This window comes from Meles meles, chromosome 16 (assembly GCF_922984935.1).
Source record: "Meles meles chromosome 16, mMelMel3.1 paternal haplotype, whole genome shotgun sequence".
In the NCBI taxonomy this organism is placed as follows: domain Eukaryota; kingdom Metazoa; phylum Chordata; class Mammalia; order Carnivora; family Mustelidae; genus Meles; species Meles meles.
The window spans coordinates 80,732,339-80,752,830 of record NC_060081.1 but is presented as its reverse complement, the minus strand read 5'-3'; the positions used below and the strand labels follow the sequence as shown (position 1 = coordinate 80,752,830).

The 20,492-nt window shown below is 59.3% G+C and overlaps 1 protein-coding gene across 1 annotated transcript in view; it reads right to left on the bottom strand.

The window, feature by feature from the left end:
- The window catches only part of CDH4 (cadherin 4), a 490,829-nt gene extending 470,648 nt beyond the window's left edge, over window positions 1-20,181 (bottom strand). Inside the window, exons 1-2 of the mRNA XM_045981757.1 lie at window positions 20,037-20,181; window positions 17,456-17,567 (exon numbers count right to left, since the gene is read on the bottom strand). Of these exons, the coding sequence (XP_045837713.1) occupies window positions 17,456-17,567; window positions 20,037-20,093 (169 nt within the window). The 5' untranslated portion in view covers window positions 20,094-20,181. The remainder of the gene's footprint in view (window positions 1-17,455; window positions 17,568-20,036) is intronic.
- Between the last annotated feature and the right edge of the window lie 311 nt (window positions 20,182-20,492).

The window sequence follows — 20,492 nt, the reverse complement described above, 5'->3', positions numbered from 1 at the left end:
CAGGGAAGCTGGGATGCACATAGACCCGCCGGGAGCACAGGCCCCATCACCAGCTCAGCCATCAGCCCTGACTGGCCGTCCCCGTGGGTACAGCCGGAAGTGGGTGTGTGTCTCTGGGAGCCCATGTTGTGGTGCAGGGAGGGTGACGGGCGACGGCTGGGAACAGCAGCCATGCGGCAGGGGCGGTGGGGCGGGGGGGAGGAGCACAGCTCTGAGCAGAGGCACAGGGTGCCGGGCTGGGCCATGGCCCCAGCAGAGGCCCTGCACAATATGAAGCCGGAACCAGGAAAGCACCAGGAGCTCGGTGTCGCAGAGAGCCCGACGGAGCAGGGAGAGGGCACGTGGGGCCTGCGGCAGCTGCAGGACCCGGGAACCCACTCCAGCTTGGCCTCCGAAGCCTCTTCTGGCTGAACCTGACAGTGAGAGCCAACAGGCGGCAAGATGCTGTGAGGACACCACGAGCTGACAGGACATGTCCGCCTGTGCCGGCCCGGCCCACCTTCTAGAATGTTCCTGGCTGCAGTCTCTGCTTTAGAGGGATGGCTCTTGGGAATGGCAGTCATGGCTTCTCAACCTAGAAGTAAAGGAATGCAGGGCGGCCCTGGGAGGGAGGAGGGGGCCAGCACAGAGACCTCCACCCCAGGCCTCAGCCCTCGGCCCTTGCAAGTCTTGGTATTTCTGCTGCAGCAGAGGCTCTGACCATCTGTCTCCAACGTCCACCAGTAAGGAATGATCCCTCTGCTGGGACACGAAGCCAGCCCCCACTTGGGAAGTGAATGCATCATATCAGCATCGATCAGCGACTATGAGCGCCCGGGGCGCCATCCTTCTTTGGAGGCCTCTGGGACCACACAGGCCATCATCAGAGACCCAGCAGAACCTGGACTCCGTGCTTCCACGGGAAAGAGAACGGGCTTGCTGGCACTCCCACTCCCCTCCACATTGCCTGTCTCTCGTGCATTATGAATTTGTCTCCTGGGAGCAGTAAGTGAGCCCTGGGCAGATGTGTTCCTGTGGGCTGAGCACTGCGGGGGACACTGCCCCAGCCCAGTGGCCGCCACTCAAGGTAACTGCAGACAGTACACAAACACATCCTTGAAGCATGAGGAGCGCGTTTCAGTATCTAGAATGAGAGCACGCATAGCGCTGAAACACCACGTCATTGCCTCATCTGGGGAGGCCTCCGGCTCGGCAAGCCCAGGAGAGGGGACGGATCGATGAAATGGGGTCAGCCAAGCAGCTTGACTCCTGCACGTGCAGACACACTGGTGTCTCCAGATCTCCCCTCCCTGAGACCGACATCGCCTGGCAGAACTACCGCATCCTCCAGAGAAGTGCTACCAGCAGACAGGGCCGTGCTGCCAGGCAGGACAGAGTCAGGTCACTAAAAACCTAAGGCGGAGACCAACGGGTGGGCCTCCTTGGTGCCCTGACCCTCAGATGTGGAACTGCCTGCTTTGCCGACGTCCAGACTAGCCAAGTAACCCAGCAGGAAAAGTTTACCAAACGGCAGCCGGGTGCTTTTTAGCCGGGTCACAGCGCAGGCCCTGAGTGGAGAAAGGCACCAGGGCCTGAAATGTGAAGACTCCGTTAGGCTTGGCTGGCACCTACCCTGTGGTTCTAAGTCGGAACCAGAGCTGGAAAAGTCAGCCTCGTGCACTGCGTTGTGTGGATAAAGGGTGGGGCTGTGTGGTCTGAAGGCCAGGTAAGAAGCACTGCTGTCATCCAGTTATGCTTGGGACACCTGCAGCTGACACAGCCCACAGAGGGGCAAGTTCATTAGACAAAGACCCACTGGTCTTACTTGGCTTTGATAATGGCTTAATAAATACACTGAACGAGCCCTAACACAGAGGTGCAAAATGAAAAACACTTTTGACTTTTCCACTCGATGCCCACCCTTCTCTAATGATCATGCTCTCACATTTCCTTGCTTATTAGTTCCAGCCTCTGCCCCTCCAAGAGGTGCGAGAAAGCTCGTCTCCTTTTCCTGCAAAGAATCCTTCCTGGGAGGGAGGCTTCGTAGGTGATCTGGGGAACTGGCACCGCTCTCCAGCTCCCTAGCACACCTCCTCCCGCACATCTGTAGCTCTAACGCCACACACATACATGTGCACACACGCTCACATTCACAGCATGACCACAATTCTGTCAGACGTGGAGGAGAACCCAAGAAACTCCACATCATCACATACTTTAATAAAGCTATGAGACAACGGAGGTGAAAGTGATTAATCTCACTTAGCTCAGGCAGAGGGACGGGAGAAGGCAGCAGAATGGGGCTCCAAGGAGAAATGGGATTGGAGGCAGCAACCCTGGAAGGTTCCCACAGATCAAAGGGCAGCTGGGGCAGCCAAAACAAAGGAGCAAAGGAAGGGATGGCAAGTTTCAGCTGCTCCAGCAGGTGGCTCCATGCCGGCCCCGGAGGAGGTGGGCGTGGTATGGGGAAAAAGGGAAAGGGGCCCTGGGACCATGGCCTGGAGAGCCTAAGACCCTCTGGGACCTCTAACTAATGGGCCAAAGAGTGATGCAGCCGCTCTGGTATCTGTGGATCCAAAGATCCACATGCATTTCTGAAGCTAGACGTCAACACCAACGGCAAAATAAACAATGCGGAATATTAAGGAGGTGTGGCGTCTTGGGACACCCACGCCTTTCTCTGTCCAACGGCCCTTGACCCCATGGCCTTCTAGAATAACAGGCCCAGTCTCCATTATCCAGCATCGTTTAACCACCACCTGGGGCCTCCACGGATACCCATCCCACTCAACACCAGACGTGGCCACAAGGGAAACAGTAGTGTGAGTGAGCCTGTGTGAACACCGGCCCCATCATTGTCCTGTGAGGAAGAAGGGGATGGCGGGAATATGGGATCACACTGATCCACTGCACAAATGTGGCCTCTAATCCTCTCTCCCCCAATCCCCTGGTAAGACACCAAGATTCACACCTGGATCAGGAACATCCCCCACAGATCAAGCTACTTAGCGGAGTCTAACCAAGTACATCTAATCTCAGCCCTGGAGATCATTTACAAGCAAAGGCATCAGCTCATGATTGGTGTAGAGTCCTGGAAACACGTTCAGGTCGACACTGCAGATATGCACTTCTGGCCCCACGTTCTAGCTGAAGAGTTCAAGTAGGAATGAGGCTTTAATTTATGCTCAGGAAAATAAAAATAGATTAATAGGATCCAAGTCAAGCTGCTAGAAGAGGTTTTTCTGTGCCAAAAGACAGGCACTGTGAGTTTCCCTAAACAGGTTATCATTTTAGCATTGTAAAGCACTAGACTTATTTTTTAAATAGCAAAACTACAATTATCTCTGCACGCCCGTATCGCCGCTCCACAGTGCTCCCGCGTAGCGAACCGACTCAGCGATACAGGCAGGACGAGCATGTCTGTGCCACACTAGATGGCCAGCCTTATCAAAATCCAGCAGCATTAATCCCTCCCTTACATCAAAAATCAAATAACTTTCTGGAGAGAGGCTCCAATCTCACGAAGAGCAGTTCCCCTGGGAGACGGTGAGTGGAGATTAACGGCACAATATGTTTGGAAATAAATAGATAAGCGTTTGCCTCCACAGCTCCTCCCTGGCTCTTGGAACTCGGGACTCTTTGCAGGAAGACACAGACGAGCATCTGGAGACCCAGGCGCCCTCCCCATCACATCTGCCCTCCTCGAGAGTGAGCGGGGACTCTGGCAAGAAACAAGGCCATCATCTGGAGTGCCATTTCCAACAACAAAAGTTGGAACCTGTATGGCATTTAAGCAAGAGGGAAACAATATTATTTCAGAACTGATAAGAGAGAGAATGCAGTGAGACAATTCCTAGATAACTGCCGGGAGGGGATGGCTTCCTGATGAAATAACCACCTTCCAGAGGGAGGAAACAATGCGATTTTCTGCCTGCGTGGAGAGTGGGCAGACAGAGGGCGGGCTGTGGCCTCCTGGTCTTTGGAGAGCCCCGGCTCCCCCCATAGTTGCTGGACATGATTAATTAGTGCCTCCTTGAAGCGGCAACCGAAGGAAGCCACTGGGGGACTTTTGTGGGCACGTCACAGAATGATATCCTTCCAGAATCCTCCTTCAAGAGGCCAACAATGAGGCATGTCTCCAGCAGTCCCAAGCCCTGTGCCAGTGTTCCCGAGAGGACAGAGGCCTGGCTTAGAAAGAACTCTCTTCTCGCTGCCTCTTTAATAAAGGGAGGAAACACCACACAGGACAGAATCCAAGAGAAAGGAGGCAACTGAGTACGGGCCTGACGTCCCGTTCCCAAGTCCCCCTGCTCTCAGGACTCTGTCCTTCAGCCCCCTTCCCCCCGCACCCTGCCCCCAGTCAGCCCAAGCAAACCCAAGTGGGTTGGTCCCAAGAGCCCCAACCTGTCCGGACCCAAACCTTGGCATGTTGGTGAGGCTCCAGCTGCCCTGTTTTAATGTTTCCCCTGGGAAAAGGCAAGAGTAAGATTCTCTTATGTCGGGACAGACCCATCTGGGGAGTGGCGCCTCCTCTCCCGTCCCCGGGGGGAGGTACGACCTCTCCAGGCTCACCCTGCTGGAACATCAAGTTCCTTTCCTGGGTTCCCAAGGCCTCATGCATCATGTGACAAGGACGGTGAGAGGCACCAGCGCCACGTCAGCGAGGCCGAGAGAACTTCAGAACCGAACTGCAGACACGGGAGCCTCTCCGCTGCAGCGTCAGGACAAGCTGGAGCCCAGCCCACGGCCCTGCACCTGCCCAGAGGGAATGTAAGGAATCGGGAAGGCAGCCCACAGGCCCCTCTGCTGCACTGAGTCAGCCAGGCTGGACGCAAGGGCTGTTGTCCATCGCTCCAGGAAAAGGGGCTCCCATGTCGAGAGCCTTGATTAAATCCAGCAGAAGACGCAGGACCCGGGACAGTAACACCCGACGAGCACTTCTTCCCCCTGCTGGTTTTCTCTAGGTGCCCAGGCATGGGCTCTGCCCACTCAAACTTGCATCCAAGGAAAGCAAACAAGACGGGGGATGTGTAGAGGCTAAGATGAGGAGACCCTGAGTCTCCAGTCCCCCAGGTTCTCCCCGGGAGACTCCAGAAAGTTCCAGAATCTCTGTGTGCTGGAATCCCTACCCAAAGAGCGGAGACAAGCCCATTCTAATTTTAGGGGCCGTCACAAAAGGCTGCCGCCGTCATCGTGTTTAAAAAACCAGAGGTTCTTCTTGGAACACTGAAGAAATAAAATAATATTTAAAAGAAAAATAAAAAAGAAACCAGAGGTTTTTAGGGACTACTGTGCTTACAGTGTTTCGAATGCAAATCCCCGACGCAGGGCCATCTCAAAGACCCACCAGCGCAGGGCACCTGTGCAGCGGTGGACAGGGCTGCCGGAGCAAAGACTCCAGGCCTAGGAATGCAGAGCGCCTGTTCTGTGTTTCCACCAAAAATCCCCGGAAAAAGACCCCGCCCCTTCGGAGACGCTCTGCCTTCCCGCAAAGGTGCCATCACTCCACCAGGAAGGAAGAGACCGGAAGCTCTCACCCTTCCCCCCCAGTCCTTTTCAAAGGATCCAAGACTTCAAATGGATTTCAAAGGCCCCTGTAATTTTGGCAGCATGACATTTTCTGTCTTATAAGGTATTTTTATTAGCCAGGATTGTAGAAAATTGACGTTTACCAGCCATTAACCTTTTAAGCGTGTATTTTTTTCCCCACATGGAAGCGTATCTCACACTTCTCTGCAGATCAATCCTTAAGCCGTCCAGCTCCTTTAATGGGAAAAAAACCAGTCATCGTGGAGCCTCCCTGTTTTCCAGAAAACACAGGTTCTATCGTTTTTTTTTTTTACAGATTTTGATCACAATCTTATCACCCACAGCCCTTCCTGTAATCTGTTTTTATCTTAAGATGTTAAGACGAGATGAGGTAAGTGGCTCGATCCCTTCTCTGCGGGAGGGAAGGTCTGAAAGCACCAGGTGGTTTAAGAAACAAGTGCCCAGCTTTACAGGGCCAACCCTGTGCAACGACACCTGGCTCGGTCAGCTTCCCACCCCGCTGGTGCTTCCCCACCCCAGCACCAAAAACGCCCTGACGATCCAATCACACCAGAGCCCTGTGAACAAGTAACCACAGTGAACACCTCAGGCTCGCGTGGCCCTCCATGAGCCGACAGAGCTTTCAAGAAGCCGTCATTTATTTATTCAATTTTAAAAAACATGCCTTTTGCCAAAGGTCTCTGGCTGCACATAAAACAGGAAAGGCCAAGAAGGAAAAAGTTCCCCAACACACCCACAAGGACCCATCGAACAGAGTTGTGTCTAACAGGAAACTGACGGCATCGAAGGCTGGGTTCCCGCATCTCGGGGCTCGACCTCAAGACGAGCGTCTGAGCTCATCCACCCACAACTGGGGCCGCGCCGAAAAGAGAAGCGCCCACGGCCGCAGAGGTCTGTGCCCCGCATCAGGAATGCGGTGTTGGCTCAGAGGGTCTGCTCCTGGCTGGGCCCGCGTGTGGGCTCCCAGAGGCTCCTGGAAGCAGAGCTTCTGCCGGCCGGGCTTTACTCGGCTGAGCGGCGGCAGCAGTGTGACCCAGTGTTCATGCTCCCGAGGCTGGGCACGCCCACCTGCATTACCCCACCGGCCCTCCTGACCCGCCCCTGCCATCGGAACCGCATGTCCTCCTACGGTGGGCGCTCTGGAAGGTTCCCCGGGACGTGCACCTGCAGCCACACAGTGGGTGGGGGTCCGGGCCCCTGGAAGCTGCTTGGACCTGGACCTCAGGGTGCCCCGTGTCCACCGGGAACATCCGAGGCCGCGGTGCCCACGGCAGGGGTGGCCTCAGGCGACAGGCTGCCCTCCTCCACCCGGGCTCCTCGACACCAGCGCAGGAGCGTGACCGAGGGGCCCCAAAGCGGCACACGTCGGCGTCCCCAAGCAGGGGAACGTCCTCACAGGGTGGTTGTGCGGATGGGTCTAGCGGGCCCCAGGGAGGCACGAGCGCGGTCCCCGGCAGAGAGAAACCTCAACCTGCGGGACGAGTGGCAGTCCTACGACACCGGGACGAGGGCCAGGCGCTGGGACCAGCACGGGGCTTCCCGCGCGCACCCAAGGTGGCCACACGTGAGGCTCATCCTACGCACGCGTTCAAACGCCCGTAGGTGTCCCGTCTGACGAGCCAGCTGCGGCTTCCCTCTGCCAGCGTCTCACTGAAGAAAAACAAGAAAGGGAAAAAGGGCATGTTTCTTCTTGAAATCCCCCCAGACTGCGAACCGGCCTGAGCCTGGGACGGAGCAAGGAAGCAGCTCCTGGCGGTCCCAGTGAGGGCCCGTCCCCCTCGGCTCCAGCGACCAGAGGCCCTCGTGGGGAACAGGAGACGCGGCCCCAGGGCCCAGTGCACACGGAGCTTGGGGACCCGAGACATCGTGAGTCCAGCTGCCACAGTTCTACTCGGGGAGGGATGGGCCAGGCCCACCCCAGACCCCACAAGAGTCAGGGCAGCCAGGCTGCGGGACGCAGCGGCCGCTGACTCCCGGAGGGGGCCCCGAGCTCCCCTGGCACCCACACACCCGCGGACGGGGAAGCGACGGTGCCCAAGGATATGCAGGGCCGTCCCCATGCAGGGGTAGGAAGGGGTGGTGGCAGGGACGCTCCTCCGGCACCCCAGGTCCCCAAGGATATGCAGGGCCGTCCCCGTGCAGCGGTAGGAAGGGGCGGTGGCAGGGACGCCGGAGCAAGCGTGCGAAGCTCTGCTTTTGGAGAAGCCGAGCAGCCAGGCAGCAAAAATGCGGCTGCTCGAAGCACAGGGAACTCGACTCGCGGAGCCAGAAATAAGGCCTTTTTGCATTTGCTCGGCAAAGCAGTTTTGGGGAGAGAAGAGGCACGTTCTCTAAATGCTTTCCTGCCTGGGTGCCCGCGCCTTCCCACCGGCCTTGGCGTCTGGGCAGCAGGGGGAGCGAGCCCTCCTCCGCGGAGCCCGGGGTTCCGCCGGCCATGCCCACGGACAGACCAACAAAACGCTGATGACGTCACCACGCGATCTGCTCCCAGCTCTGACCCTCGTGCCGATGGCATCTGACCGGGGATGCTAATGGGACGAGAGCAACTGTTCCATGGACATTTCAGTCCGGACAGCGTTGTTCCGGGTCACACTTTTGAAGACAGGAGAGGGGTCTCTGCCATGAAGGGCCTTGTGCACCGGCCCTGTGGGGTGGACGCTCCCAGCATGGTGCCCGCCGTCCACCCGAGCTGCGTGCTCAGACACCGCCTACCACCCAGCAGATGCCCTTGGGAGTAACATGGTTTCTGCCGACCCTGGGATTCCGAGGCTAAAATTCCTCCTGACCTGAGGTCCTCGGCTTGAAGCAGCACTGACTTCCCTGGGGGACAGATCAATCCGGCAGCTCCCAGGGCCCAGCCCTAGATTTCTGATGCACTGGGTGTCTGTGCTCAGACCACAAGCTCAGAGGGTTAAAATAACAGGAACTTATTCTCTTGATGTTCCAGAAGCTGGCTTGTGAGGTTCAAGCTGCGGGAAGGGCTGTGCTGCCCCTGGGAGGCTCCAGGGCAGGGTCCCTCCTGCCTCTTCCAGCTCCCGGCCCCTCCAGCCGTCCTGAGGTCGTGGTGGCATCTCTCTCCCTCTGCCTCCCTTCCTGTGGCTTCTCCTGTGTCTGTGTCTCTAATAAGGAGACAGGACCTTGGATTGAGGCCCCCGGACCATCCGGGACAATCTTCATCTCAGGAACCTCACTTACTTATGTCTGCCAAGACCTCTTCTCCAAACAAAATGCAGGCAGATGACTCTCGGGCGTCCACCATCGACCCACTACGGTAGGTCTGGGAGGGGATGCAGGGGCCTGCGGGTGTCCCCAGTGTCCCCCAGGCAGGCAGCTCCCCAACCACACTTGGACGTGCTAGGCCTCTGCTCTTCAGATAAGGAAACTGAGGCCCACAGAGAGGAGGGCAGCCAGCCAGACCCCTGTCCCAAGAATGCCCGTGACTCCCCTCTGCAAAGCCGGGCCCTGTCCCAGGAATGCCCGTGACTTCCCCCCCTTCTCCCTCAGCCTTGCAGGCAGCAGAAGCCTGGGACCGCGCACTTAGCAAACACGGACACCGAGGGCCCCCTCAGCTGTCCAGGCAGATCAGCGTCAACAGTGTTCAAAGTTACATTTGGCAGCAAAACCAATGCGAGATAAAGATCGGCATTTCTCCATGTCGGGTGGGCAAACAGGTGCACAGCCCCGCGGGAGGACTGGGGGGCGGGGGGGTGCCGCCCTTCGTCCTGCTCAGAGAGAGAAAAGGATCCTTCCTGGACAGACACGGGTTTGCACCCCCCACCCAGGGGCTGGAACGTAACGAAACTGGATTCCAAATGGAAAACGCACCCATGGCAGGCCAGGAAGGCCTCCCTCTGTCCCTGTGGCTTCTCCTGGGGCCTCGGCCGGGGCAGGGAAGCTCCTGTCCTCCACCACGAGGACCGTCCTCCCCTCCTCCTGTCGGTGAGGCAGGCGGAGGGACTCTTGTGCGGGTGGATATTTATCTGGATATTTATCTGTCGCTGAAGGCTTACCTTAATCCTTCCTAAATCCCCACACGCTGCGGGCAGGAAAACAGTGAAGCCAAACAAGGGGCTGTTGGAAGCCGCGAGCTGCTGTGGGCTCTGCAGCCTGCTCCCCCGGCGGCTCCCAGTGGCACTAGGGACACAGAGCATGGCGGGGAGCGGGGTGGGAGCCCCAGGAACGAGGCGGGACTGGATGAGCGGCACGGGGCGTCCGAGCACTGGCATGTCCTGACCGCAGACTCTGCCCCGGGCCATCAGGAGGAATGAGCCCGGCCCACGCCTTCCCAGCGGCCTGGAGACCGGCCCTGCTGGATTTACGTGTCCAGAGCAGCAACTAACTATGCGGCTAACTACGGGACGACCGGATCCGCCACCCGAGCGAACTCCTGCCTGCGAAGGTGGGCGGGGGGTGCACGGTCACGGGATGCTCTGCGCAGACCCAGCGGGGCTAGGGCAGGACCTGCTAACGCCCCAAGCCCCCAGGTGTCTTGGAGGCGTCAAGGGAGCAGGTGTGTTAGTGCCCGGGAAGACCTCACACGCACCAGCTTGCCCGATGGAGGTCGGGAAGGGGAGTGGGCTTTGGGAGAAAGTATACACCGGCCAAAGATAACTACCTGGCTTTGCTGTTTTGTTCTCTTTCGTTGAAGCATGGAAGTCGGGGAGCCAGCCTGAAACACCAGGAGAGGGCAGCCGAGAGCTGGGGCAAAAAGTCACCCAAATTCTGAACCTTCTGACAAAAACAGACCAGCGGGCAACTTTGCACGTTCCCCTCTGGGAACTAAAAGCAGGGAGCCTGTCCCATGAGGCTTCGTAAGAACACGTGGGGAGGGGAGCTCTACTGCCCTTGGTGCACAGGAACCCACATGCAGTACGGTGTTTCGTCATGATGGGATTCATGTGAAGCCAAACTTGCTCCTTCAAACAGAATAACCAGCACATTCTTTGGAAGGACGAACCCTTGCTTGTTCCCTTGTTCTCAGCTGGTGATTAGTTCTGGCATCTGCTTAAGCATGTTTCAAAGATGCAGAGACAGAGGGACTGGGGCAGGGAGCAAGGGGTAGGCCTGGAGACCTGCCATCGGGGGCCCTGGAGACCCCCAGGCAGCCAGACCTGGGGCAGATGAGTGGCACACACATCGCTCACGCTCGTCCTGCCACGAGAGGGTTCCAGGAGCCTCCTTCAGGCAGAGTCGCTGGGTCCCCTCGAGGTCCGCGATCGGAGGCCTCCTTCCTGTCCCTGGTGCTCCGATCACCCATGTCCCGGCTTCCAGACCGCAGGCCTCCTCACCAGGGACTCTCTCGGGGTCCCCCAGCGCTGGCCGAGCCTGAGAGCTGAGAGCAAACGCTCTGGATCGTGGGCTTCACGCCCAGAACTGAAAACGCCCATTGGCCTCACAGAATCCTGGTTCTTGTGACCCCAGGGCCAGTTCTGCAAACCCGAGGTGCCCACGGAGGCCGGACCCACCTCCGATGAGGCCTTATCGTCTCCGATGGCGACTGAGCACCTCTTGACACGCTGGGCCTCTGCGTGTTGCAAACGTCCAAGACGGGAAACAATTAGCACGTCCGAGTCCCTGATAATTGCTAATTTTATGACGATGCCATGAACATCTGGGGTAGCCTGTGGGCACGTGATCTCAGAGCTCAGAAACCATCTTTGCTCACAGTATGTGGGAAGGACAAACGAGCTACAAGCGTGGGTCTGGACAAACAGGGAACATAGAGCAAATGCACGCGTCTGGGCCGGCCTCTAGCCTCCCTTACCGATCACTCAGCCTCTGACCCACAAAGCAGGACCCGTTTTACCTTGTCGGCAAAGCTTTCCAGAGGCTCCCACAGCAGGGTCGGTGGAGGGCTGGCGTGTGGTGTAGCCAGAACCCAGGGGTCCTATAGGACAATCACATGTGACCTCGCATTCCCGCATCCTGAGACGCCATCAAGACATGCGGTTCTGAAATGCAGAAGTCTTCACCTTGAAGCCGGGACGTCCATGCACCTGTCATCCCCGAGTCTAAATGGTGCGTGAGCTTTCTGCAGCGCGGGGCTCTGGCTGGTGACAGTGACTACACACACAGTGGCCCGAAGTTAGGAGATGCTGGGTGGGGGGCTCCTGACACACTGCTTAGTGACCCAGATGCCACCAGCACCCCCTCGGGCCACATGGCCCATGTGGCTGCGGAGTGCGAGCCCACGGCGGTTTGCCTCCTACTGGCCACAGGAACCCCCTTTGCACCTGTGCTCTGGCTCGGGTGCGACCCTGGTGGCCAGGCCTTCCCAGGCTGACCCTGCCTCTGACCAAGGCCACTGTCTGTGGGAATAAACTTCCCTTTCTCCACCTATCTCTGCCCCCAGACAAAATCAGGGGGAAAGCTGCTGAGAGCCCAGTGACCCCGAAATGGCAAGGTTGGCCCCAAAGACAGCCAGAAGGGCATCACCGTCCCCCGCGAGCGCTCCACAGCAGGCTCTGGGGGCTCCCTCTCGGGGACTCCGGAGGCGGATGCCAACAGAGGCCGAGCAGGTCTCGGTGCTCCAAAAGGAGCGTTCTTCTGGCTTCCAGAGCAAGAGACGTGCTGGCGTGAGGCCAGTGGAGCCGCCAGTCAGGGCGCAGTCCTGCGTGGCCGCCCTCCCCTCCACCCCTCGTGCAGCCGAGGTCCCCCGGAGCTAGCCAGCACTGCAGAGACCCCAGAGACCCCAGGCCTGCTCCCCTGGCTTCCTGGAGGAGGGCGGCTAAGAGAGCCAGGGGAGACTGCACATTCCCCGGTGGGTGGGGCAGACAGGCAGCCTGGCTTCCTTCGTTGAATGATTCATCCACATCCTGGCCCGGACACGAACGTGGTTGACTGTTCACTTCATCCGCTCGGCAAACATGTACCGCGCACCGCGGCGTGCGCTCTGTGATCCTGGGTGCTGGACATGGATTCTCGTCCACAAGGAGCAGAGCCGCTACAGAAAGAGTAAGACCGAGGCCCAAGGAACGAAGGATGGGTAGCAGGGGCCTCCAAACCTGGGCTCAAGTCAGAGGATGAAACGTGTTCCAGGCTTCCAGAGGGAAGGACAGCTACTTGCTGCCGGGCACCGCGCTCTCTTCCCTCACCCGGGATCGCCTTCGCTACAAAGGACAAAAAACCCAACTGCGGTATTTCAGCCTTGGTTTTCTCACCTCTCAGGGGGACAATGAGCCCAGAGGTTATCTGGATGTGGTCCAATCACGCCACCTAGGATCTAGTTCCCACGCCACCATCCTCACAGTCACAAAATGGCTGCTCTGTCTCAGACAGCACGTCTGTCTTTCAGGCAGGAGAAAGAGATAAGGGAAAAAGGCAGAGGGCATGGCCAGCTGAATAGGTTCCTCTCTACCAGGAGGAAAGAAGGAAAAAAGAAAAACCCTTTCCCAGAAGCCTTGTCAAACAGAGTAACCTAACCAGATGGTCCTAGCCGTAGTAGGGCCGTATTGCCACCGCGGCATAACAGAGTCCACCTGTCGTGTGCGCATCGTAGACAGGACTCTGCGTACACCGAACGGGTCGGTACAGAGCAGGAGTCTGAGGAAGACGTGAGAGTGGACGCGGGACAGGCAGCCCATGTGTGTGGTTTCTCATTAGCACCACCAGCTGGGTGGCCCGGCAGCTCCCGCTCCCCGGCAGGTGAACCGAGGGGGCCCAGCTGCGTTACAGTGCCCGCGTTCTCAGGCTCATTCATGACTTCATTTGAGACCGTCACTGCACAGCCACCACCGCACGGGTCAGGTCCGAAGCCAGGTGTGGCGCCCCAGCAGACCAGCTAAGCCTCTTGTCCTGAGTCTCCTAAGGCCATCTTCCCCAGTAAGAGCTACCGGTCTCACAGCGGTGGGTCAAGCCCAACTGCCAGGAGAAGAGGCTAGTGTGTCCCTACAGAAGTGTCCCTACACTTTTCAAGATAAGATAGTGGTACTCGGGCCCTGCCCATGACGCTGTGCACAATTCTTAGGTGCTGATGCCAAACACCTGCATGTGGGCTCTTCCCATCCCCCCCATCCCTCCCTCCCCCTCCCTCCCCCTCCCATCCCCCCCTCCCTCCCCCTCCCATCCCCCCCTCCCTCCCCCTCCCATCCCTCTCTGGGCCTTAGTATGCAAATGAGTCATTCATTCCAGGGTGCATTTAGGGAGGGTGCTGGAAGCCACAGCCTTAAAGGGCAGACACCCATGCTTATCTCCTGGGTATCCACTCCTCCCTCCTTCCTTCCTAAAACAGAATCTTACTTGCTCCAAGGAGATGGATCTACCAGGTGGTGGATCATAATAGCTCTAACCCAAATACGAGGACTCAATTCTCCGCTTCCCGGCAATTCTCTGCATCCCAGTCTCCCCACCCCTCTCAGCTGGGAGGGGCATGTGACCTAGTTCTAGCCAAGGAGAACAGCAAGCATCTCGAGAAAGTGCCTGATCTCCTTCTGCAGGGAAGGGATGCAAATGGTGCCCCTCCTCCCTCCTTTATCCTGCTCCAAACTCAAATGCAATGGCCGGAGCCACAGCAGCTAGTTTACAACTAGGAGGTAGCAAACCGAGCTGATAAGCCATGGGTGGCAGAATAAAGATCAGGTAGTGATAATGGTGCTCACAAGCTGCTCCAGCCCCCCAACCATCTCTCTTCACCATCACGTGAGAAAAATTAAGCCCCCTTCATTTAAGGTTCTGGTAATGGGGTTTTATCCTGTTGGCTGAGCACACTCTGAGATGATCTAAAACAGCACAGCAGAGTGCCGGAGCTGCTGTCCTTGTGAACTGTCCTGTTTCAGCAAGAGAGATGCTGGCCCAGAGAGCAGAAGTTCTCTGAGGAGGAAGCAGAGTGTGGCTGGGCTGCCCAGGACGGCCCTGAGCTAAGGCAGAGTGGGAGCACAAAGGCTTCCGGAATCAGTCCTCAGAAACAGCGCTCCCCTCTTCTCTGTATTGTGAGGTTACCATCCAGACTCCACGCCCTCCTACCCCCAGCAGACATGGCTACTCACACGCCTCCTCCTGTCAAGGACCCAGGGAGGATAGGACCCACACGTCCTGGGCTCCCACTATACAGCCTATCACTCTCCCATCTTGGGGGGGGTTTGCCACGAAGCTGGTCTGGGTTTTCCAGGACTCTGCTTGCCTGGAGAGAGCAATGCAGGTCACTGCCTCAGCTGCGGGCGGGCTGTTAATTATTAACAAAGCCGAGAAAAAGACACCAGCTCAGCAAATGCCCCACACTGAACTACGGCGCACGGAACGTCCCATTTTGGCCAAAGGAGAACGGCTTAACCGTCCTCCTTTAGATATGACCACGCACCGGTGATCACGGCCGTAAGTGAACGATCCTGAGAACAACACTGCCACTAACGGTGCGGGGCAACACTTGCGAGCTGGCCAGAGAAAGCAGGCCCAGGAAACCCAGCTCGGAGGGGGTCCGGGAACACTACAAATCAGCCCAGGGGACGCCCCACACGCCTGTACTTAGAGGCTCTGCTGCTGACAAGGTTCACAATACCGTAGTGCTCGCTACCCTATTGGGGAAAACTATTTTAAGCCTAATTAGCATGAAATTTTTAGAATGCAAATGCTTTTCATTTAGACATAAAACAAAATGCCACGACATTTCTTCCATCCATTTATCATAAATAAGTTAATTACTGTGTAACAAATCGCTCCTTCTGGAATCCGGATGTTCGGGGCTGCTGGTAAGCTGACTCAGGCAGAGAGAAGGAGCCACCCAGCAGCCGTTCATGGCTTTCAGGACACTTAGAAGAAAACGGTGACTCTGGGAAGCTCCGCTTGTCAAATTAAGGTTAAGCTCTCTCTGTTGGAATAACTCAATTATAAGCAGTCATTATCTATTTAACTTGATTCCTACCAGAATAACAGAAATACCGTGGCTTTATTTTATTTTGGATGCACACATCTTCCCTGTGGTCTTGTGGTTTGCAGAGAGCGTCCGTAAAAAGAGAAATTTTTATCTGCCCTGATTTGAGTGTGTGTCTGCGTCAGCTTTTGCCTCCCTATGTGTAAAATTATTTCTAAGATATAAAACATCTTGGTCCCGGACAACAGTGGGGGGAAGGGGATACACACAGGTGCAGGAGAAGCAACGGGGCTCTAGCCTGTCCCACAGAGGGTGAGAGCAGGTCCCGATGCCTGGGAGACACCTGCACCTCCCCCCTCCACCTGGGTGGGGCTGGGCCTCGTCTAAGGGATAAATACATGCCCCCACATGAGTGGTGCATCCTCAAGGGATGAAGGCTGGTCCAGGTTCACCTTCTCCATTGCACACTGAGTGAAGCCTGTCCGGGCTCAGGGGGCTGGCCAAGGTCCAGCCAGTGGCCAAGATTTCCCCACGACACCGGCCAAGAGCAGAAGCCAGTTCAGCCTGGAACAACAAAGCAGCCAGGATGGAGACCATATGCCAGTTAGAAATCCCACATTTCATCATAGAAGGTATGAGAATCTGCCATTCGCTTCCACGGTAGGTATTTACTTGGCTTTACCAAGAGGCACTTTTCCTCACGTTCCTGAATAAAACTGATACCCACGATCTTATCAGGAGTGGCTCCATCCCCAGAGAGGCCCAGGATGCCAGCTTCTGGACAAGGAAACGGGGGTACCGTGTGTCCCTTGCCACGTGTGACACTACAACACTGAGTGTGAGAGCATCTTCCGGGCCTTCCCCGAGCGCACACCCTGGGACACTCAGTAGGCTAACACACCCCGAAAGGTGGCCCACCCTCCTAAAATTCACAGAGCAGCGCCTAAAACTCTTACCAATATAAGCCTCCTTGTGCAACACACCCATTCTGCTTCTGGTCAACGGCTGGGAATTTCATTTTTATTTTTATTTTTGGGGGGGAATCAACGAAAGAGTCAACAGCGTCATACCCTTAGCAGCCAACGCAGACCCCGAGCACATAAGAAGAGCTGCACTTGGTACCGGTCACAATCCCGATGCGTACAACCAGGCGCGAATGAGGGAAGCCCACCAGCCCCACCTCCACGGAAGAGGACCTGGAAATTCGCCTCCCGCTGTGTGCGTGTTCCCACCCTCTCCCCACCCAGAGGAGTCGCTGTCAGCTCTTAAGGGAAAATCCCAGATTCCCTAAAACACAAAACTGGGGAGAAAGTCAGATGCGTGAGGATTATTTAGTCGTGAGCGCCGAAATTTAGCTCTCAAGCTTTATCCAAAGTTCGCTCCCTCCATCCCTCTGAAATCAGCTAAAAGCTGCTACTTCTGGGAAGGCGCACAGCCGCGGTGTTCGTGGTAGGATTTGGAATCCTCAGAAGGAAGAACGGATTTATTTTCCCTCCCATGCAAATGGAAAGTTTAATTAGTTTGTCTCGAAAGGGAAACAGATCAACATGCAGAATGATCTCCTGTCACTTGACTTCTGAAGCTGCCTCTGACGTTCCCATCACAAATGTGGATTTAATCCTACAATTACGAGAAAGCTAATTGGTAGTTCCCTCCTGCATGTGTGTTTTCGTGTTGTCAGTGGGGCAGTAATGAAAATGAATGCCACATTTGTGAACAGAACGTCTGTGGGCTTATTTACCGCATCTCCAACAACATCGTCTGCTTTATCATGCATTTCAAAGCAGGGATAATTTAAGAATCCAGAATTTCATACATAAAAATACTTAGCAAGAAAGTCTCTCCCTGCACATTATTTGGGTGACGTTACATCCGAATTCCAGTTTGTTGCCCAGGAAATGATTCACCTCACGCAAAAATGACAGGCATTCTGAATCATTCACCTGAGATGCAAAATGCCTTTGAGGTCCGGACTCCCCACCTCACTGACCACGGAGCCATCATCTTGCAAAGAGCCCGGCTCAAAGGCAGCCCCAACTTGCCTATTCCTGGAAAGGTCTCCCCCATCCAAAGCACAACGCACAATTTCTTCTCACCCCCCCGCCCCGCCAAGCCCCCTACCTTTGAGTAGCCTCTCTCCTTCCAGAATGTTCTCCGAGATTAATGCGGTGTAGTCTTCTTCAGAGAATCCAGTCTTGCAGGTCTCCCTGGCTGTAAGATCCCCATTATGGGCCTGAGAACGGAAAGAAAAGAGGTTGGAACAAATGTGAAGCGGACAGAAACTCAATCCAAAGCCTACGTTTACCAGGGGTTGCTACAGGCTGGGTCTCGCCTCCGGCTAGGACAGAAACGCACAAGCCACAGCCTCCGTCCAAACCCAGCGCTATTCTGCTTCCCTGCTCTCCTGCTCTCGGGGCCTCCCCTGGGTCAGCAGCCCCCAGACCTCCTAGACCCTGGAAGCCAAGGGCAGAGCGACAGCCTTGACAGCCACGGGCACCGTGCGCTCCCCTCCGCAGGCATGGCCAAGCCGCGGTCAGGTGTCAGTGACGAATGCGGCACAGCGAGGGAGTGTCAGGAACCACAGACGCCACAGGACAGCTGTCACCATGTGTGGTGACCAAAGTTGTGCGAATGTGGTCTCTGGCTCTGGGAACGCCTTCTTGTCCTGTGCTCACACCCAGGTGTGGGCAGGATGAACTGGCCTGAGCGCTGGGCGGGGACCAGAGGGACGCAGCTCTGGACTTCAGACCCCTCGGACCCTGCGTCGGGGGGAGGAGCCTCTGCTCCCGCGGGGGGGGGGGGGGGCAGGCTGGAGCCCAGCTTGGACAAGGGGGCCCTGCAGGCTTGGCCTGGGGTCGGGGTGCTGGGTGGGGAGGAGGGCCGGCTGACAGCAGGAGGGCTGCCTGGGAGGACCTCTCCCGCCCCACAGAGGGCAGCGTGCGAGGAGCACGGAAACCGCAGAGAGCAGGGAGCGGCGGCCAGCGGCAGCCTGAGGACCACGCTGGGCTCTAGGTGCCGAGGGCCTGTAGGCTCCCGTCTTCTCCGTGGGTCACCAGGACAGGAGGCGGCGGCAGAGCAAGAAAGGAGGTCCTCCCAGGGGCGGCTCAGTTCTGGGCAAGGAGGGAGGCTTCCCAAAGACGGGGCTCCACCCTCCAGGCCTCCCACCTCCGCTCGGCTGAACACTGGTCCGCCCTCGGAGCCCCCAACTCTAGCGCGACCAGGCGAGACAGCGCCTCGAACTGACCCGAAAGGGTGGGTGTCCGCCTGTCCTGGAGCGCCCCGGGACCCTGCCCAGCGGAAGGCGCCGGACGCGGCAAGGCGCCCCGGCCGGGCTGCGGGGAGTGGCGGCTCCAGGCCGGCCAGGCGGGGTGCGGAGCCGTCGAAGAGACCGCGCGGCGCTGCAGGGACGCGGGGCCGGGACGACGGAGCGCCGCGGCCCCCTTCCCCCGCCAGCGCGCACGGGCACCAGGGGCGCAGCCCGCAGTCCTGCCTCTGCGGGGCCGCCGCCCTCACCGCCTCGACTCCACACTCCGCCGCCGGCCGAGGCGCGGGCGCCCTCCCCCAAAAGCGCCATGGGGAGGGCGAGGAGCGCGGGTTCCTTCCTCGGGAACGCTCCAAACCGCGGCTCCACTCCTCGGGAACGGAGCTGCACGGAGGGCCGGAGCCCCGGAGGCGAACTCGCCCGGGAAAGTTTCGCCCGCCCGGGCGAGTGGCGAGCGCAGCCGGAGCGCCCCGCAGCCTCGGAGCGGGCCCGGGGGCGCCGCACTTGTTCCTCTCGAGGTTACAGCTGCGCCGCCGGAGGAGCAGCGAGGCCGATCGGCCACGAGAGGGGGTTCCTGCAACTCCCGCCGCCCCGCCGCCTCTCCGGGGGCGCCACTCGGCGCAGCCCCGCACGCCGCCCCCGGGGCCTGCACCCGCCGCGCACAGCCGGTCTGGGGACCGGGCTCGCGGGCTCGGCGGGAAGGGGGCGGCCGCCCGGACCGCGCTCCCGGGCTCCCTCAGCCTGCGCCCGCCCGGCGCCTGGCTCCCCGGCCCCGTTCCCGGCAGCGAGGACCCCGCCGGACACGGGCTCGGGCCGCACGTCGCGGACTCGGCGGCGAAGGTGCCCCGCGGTCCACATCCTCCGCCCGGCCTCCGCCAAGGTCCCTGTCGGCACCCGGAGGACGAGCGCGGAGGCGGCGCCGCGCCGCGAGACCCCGGCCCCGGGCAGCGCGGCCAGACCGGGTGTCCCCAGCGCCGCGGGTTCCCTGCCTGCTGTCGCCAGCTCCCCCGCCCGCAGTCCTGGCCCGGGCTGGGGCTCGCCAACTCCGGAGGCTCGCGCTCCCGGGCGGTGGAGGGCGCGCCGGCTCCGCCAGCGGGCAGCCTGCCCAGGCGCGGGAGAGCCGAGCTCCGAGCCGCGGCCGCGGACCCGGGGCGGCCGAGGGATGCTTGGCGGGTCCCGCTTCGGGCAGAGCTCTCGGGGCCCTCCACCCGCCCACACCCCAGCCCGCTCCGCACCACGGCTCGCCGCGGCTCCGGCACCTCCCGGTTCCTGCCGACCGCGGGCGGCTACGCGGGGCGCGGGAGCCTCCGGATGCAGCGGTGCTCGCGGCGGGGGCGCCCGGGAGAGCCCCTCCGGGCGAGTGCGCGCCCCGCCGGCTCCGGGGGCGGCCCCGCGGCGCCCGGGGCTTCCGAGCGGCCGGGACGCCAGGCGGCAACTTACCCGGAGCGCGCCGGAGAGCGAGAGCAGCACGAGGAGCACGCCGGAGCCCGCGGTCATCTTCCCGCCGCGCCGCGCCCCGGCGCCCGCCCGGAGCCCGCTCCCGGCCGCCGCCGCCGCCGCCCGGATCGCGCAGCTCCGATGGCCGCCGCCGCCGCCGCTCGATCGGGCCCCGCGCCTCCAGCCCGGCCGCGCCGCCGCGATCGCCGCCCGGCTCCGGGAGCCAGGCCAAGTCGGCCGGCGGCGCGCTCCCCCAGGCCGGTGCGTCTGCCGGCCTCGCAGCCGCCCGCGCCTCTGTTCCGCGCGCTGCGAACTGCAGGTGAAGCCGCGCGGCCGCCCCGCCGAGGCCCCGCCCCGAGCCCGGCCCCTGCGCTCGCTCGGCCTGACGCGGGCCTTAAAGGCGCCGCGCCCCCCGCGCCGCGCCCGCGCCCGCGCCCGCGCCCGCCGCGCTGCGCCCCG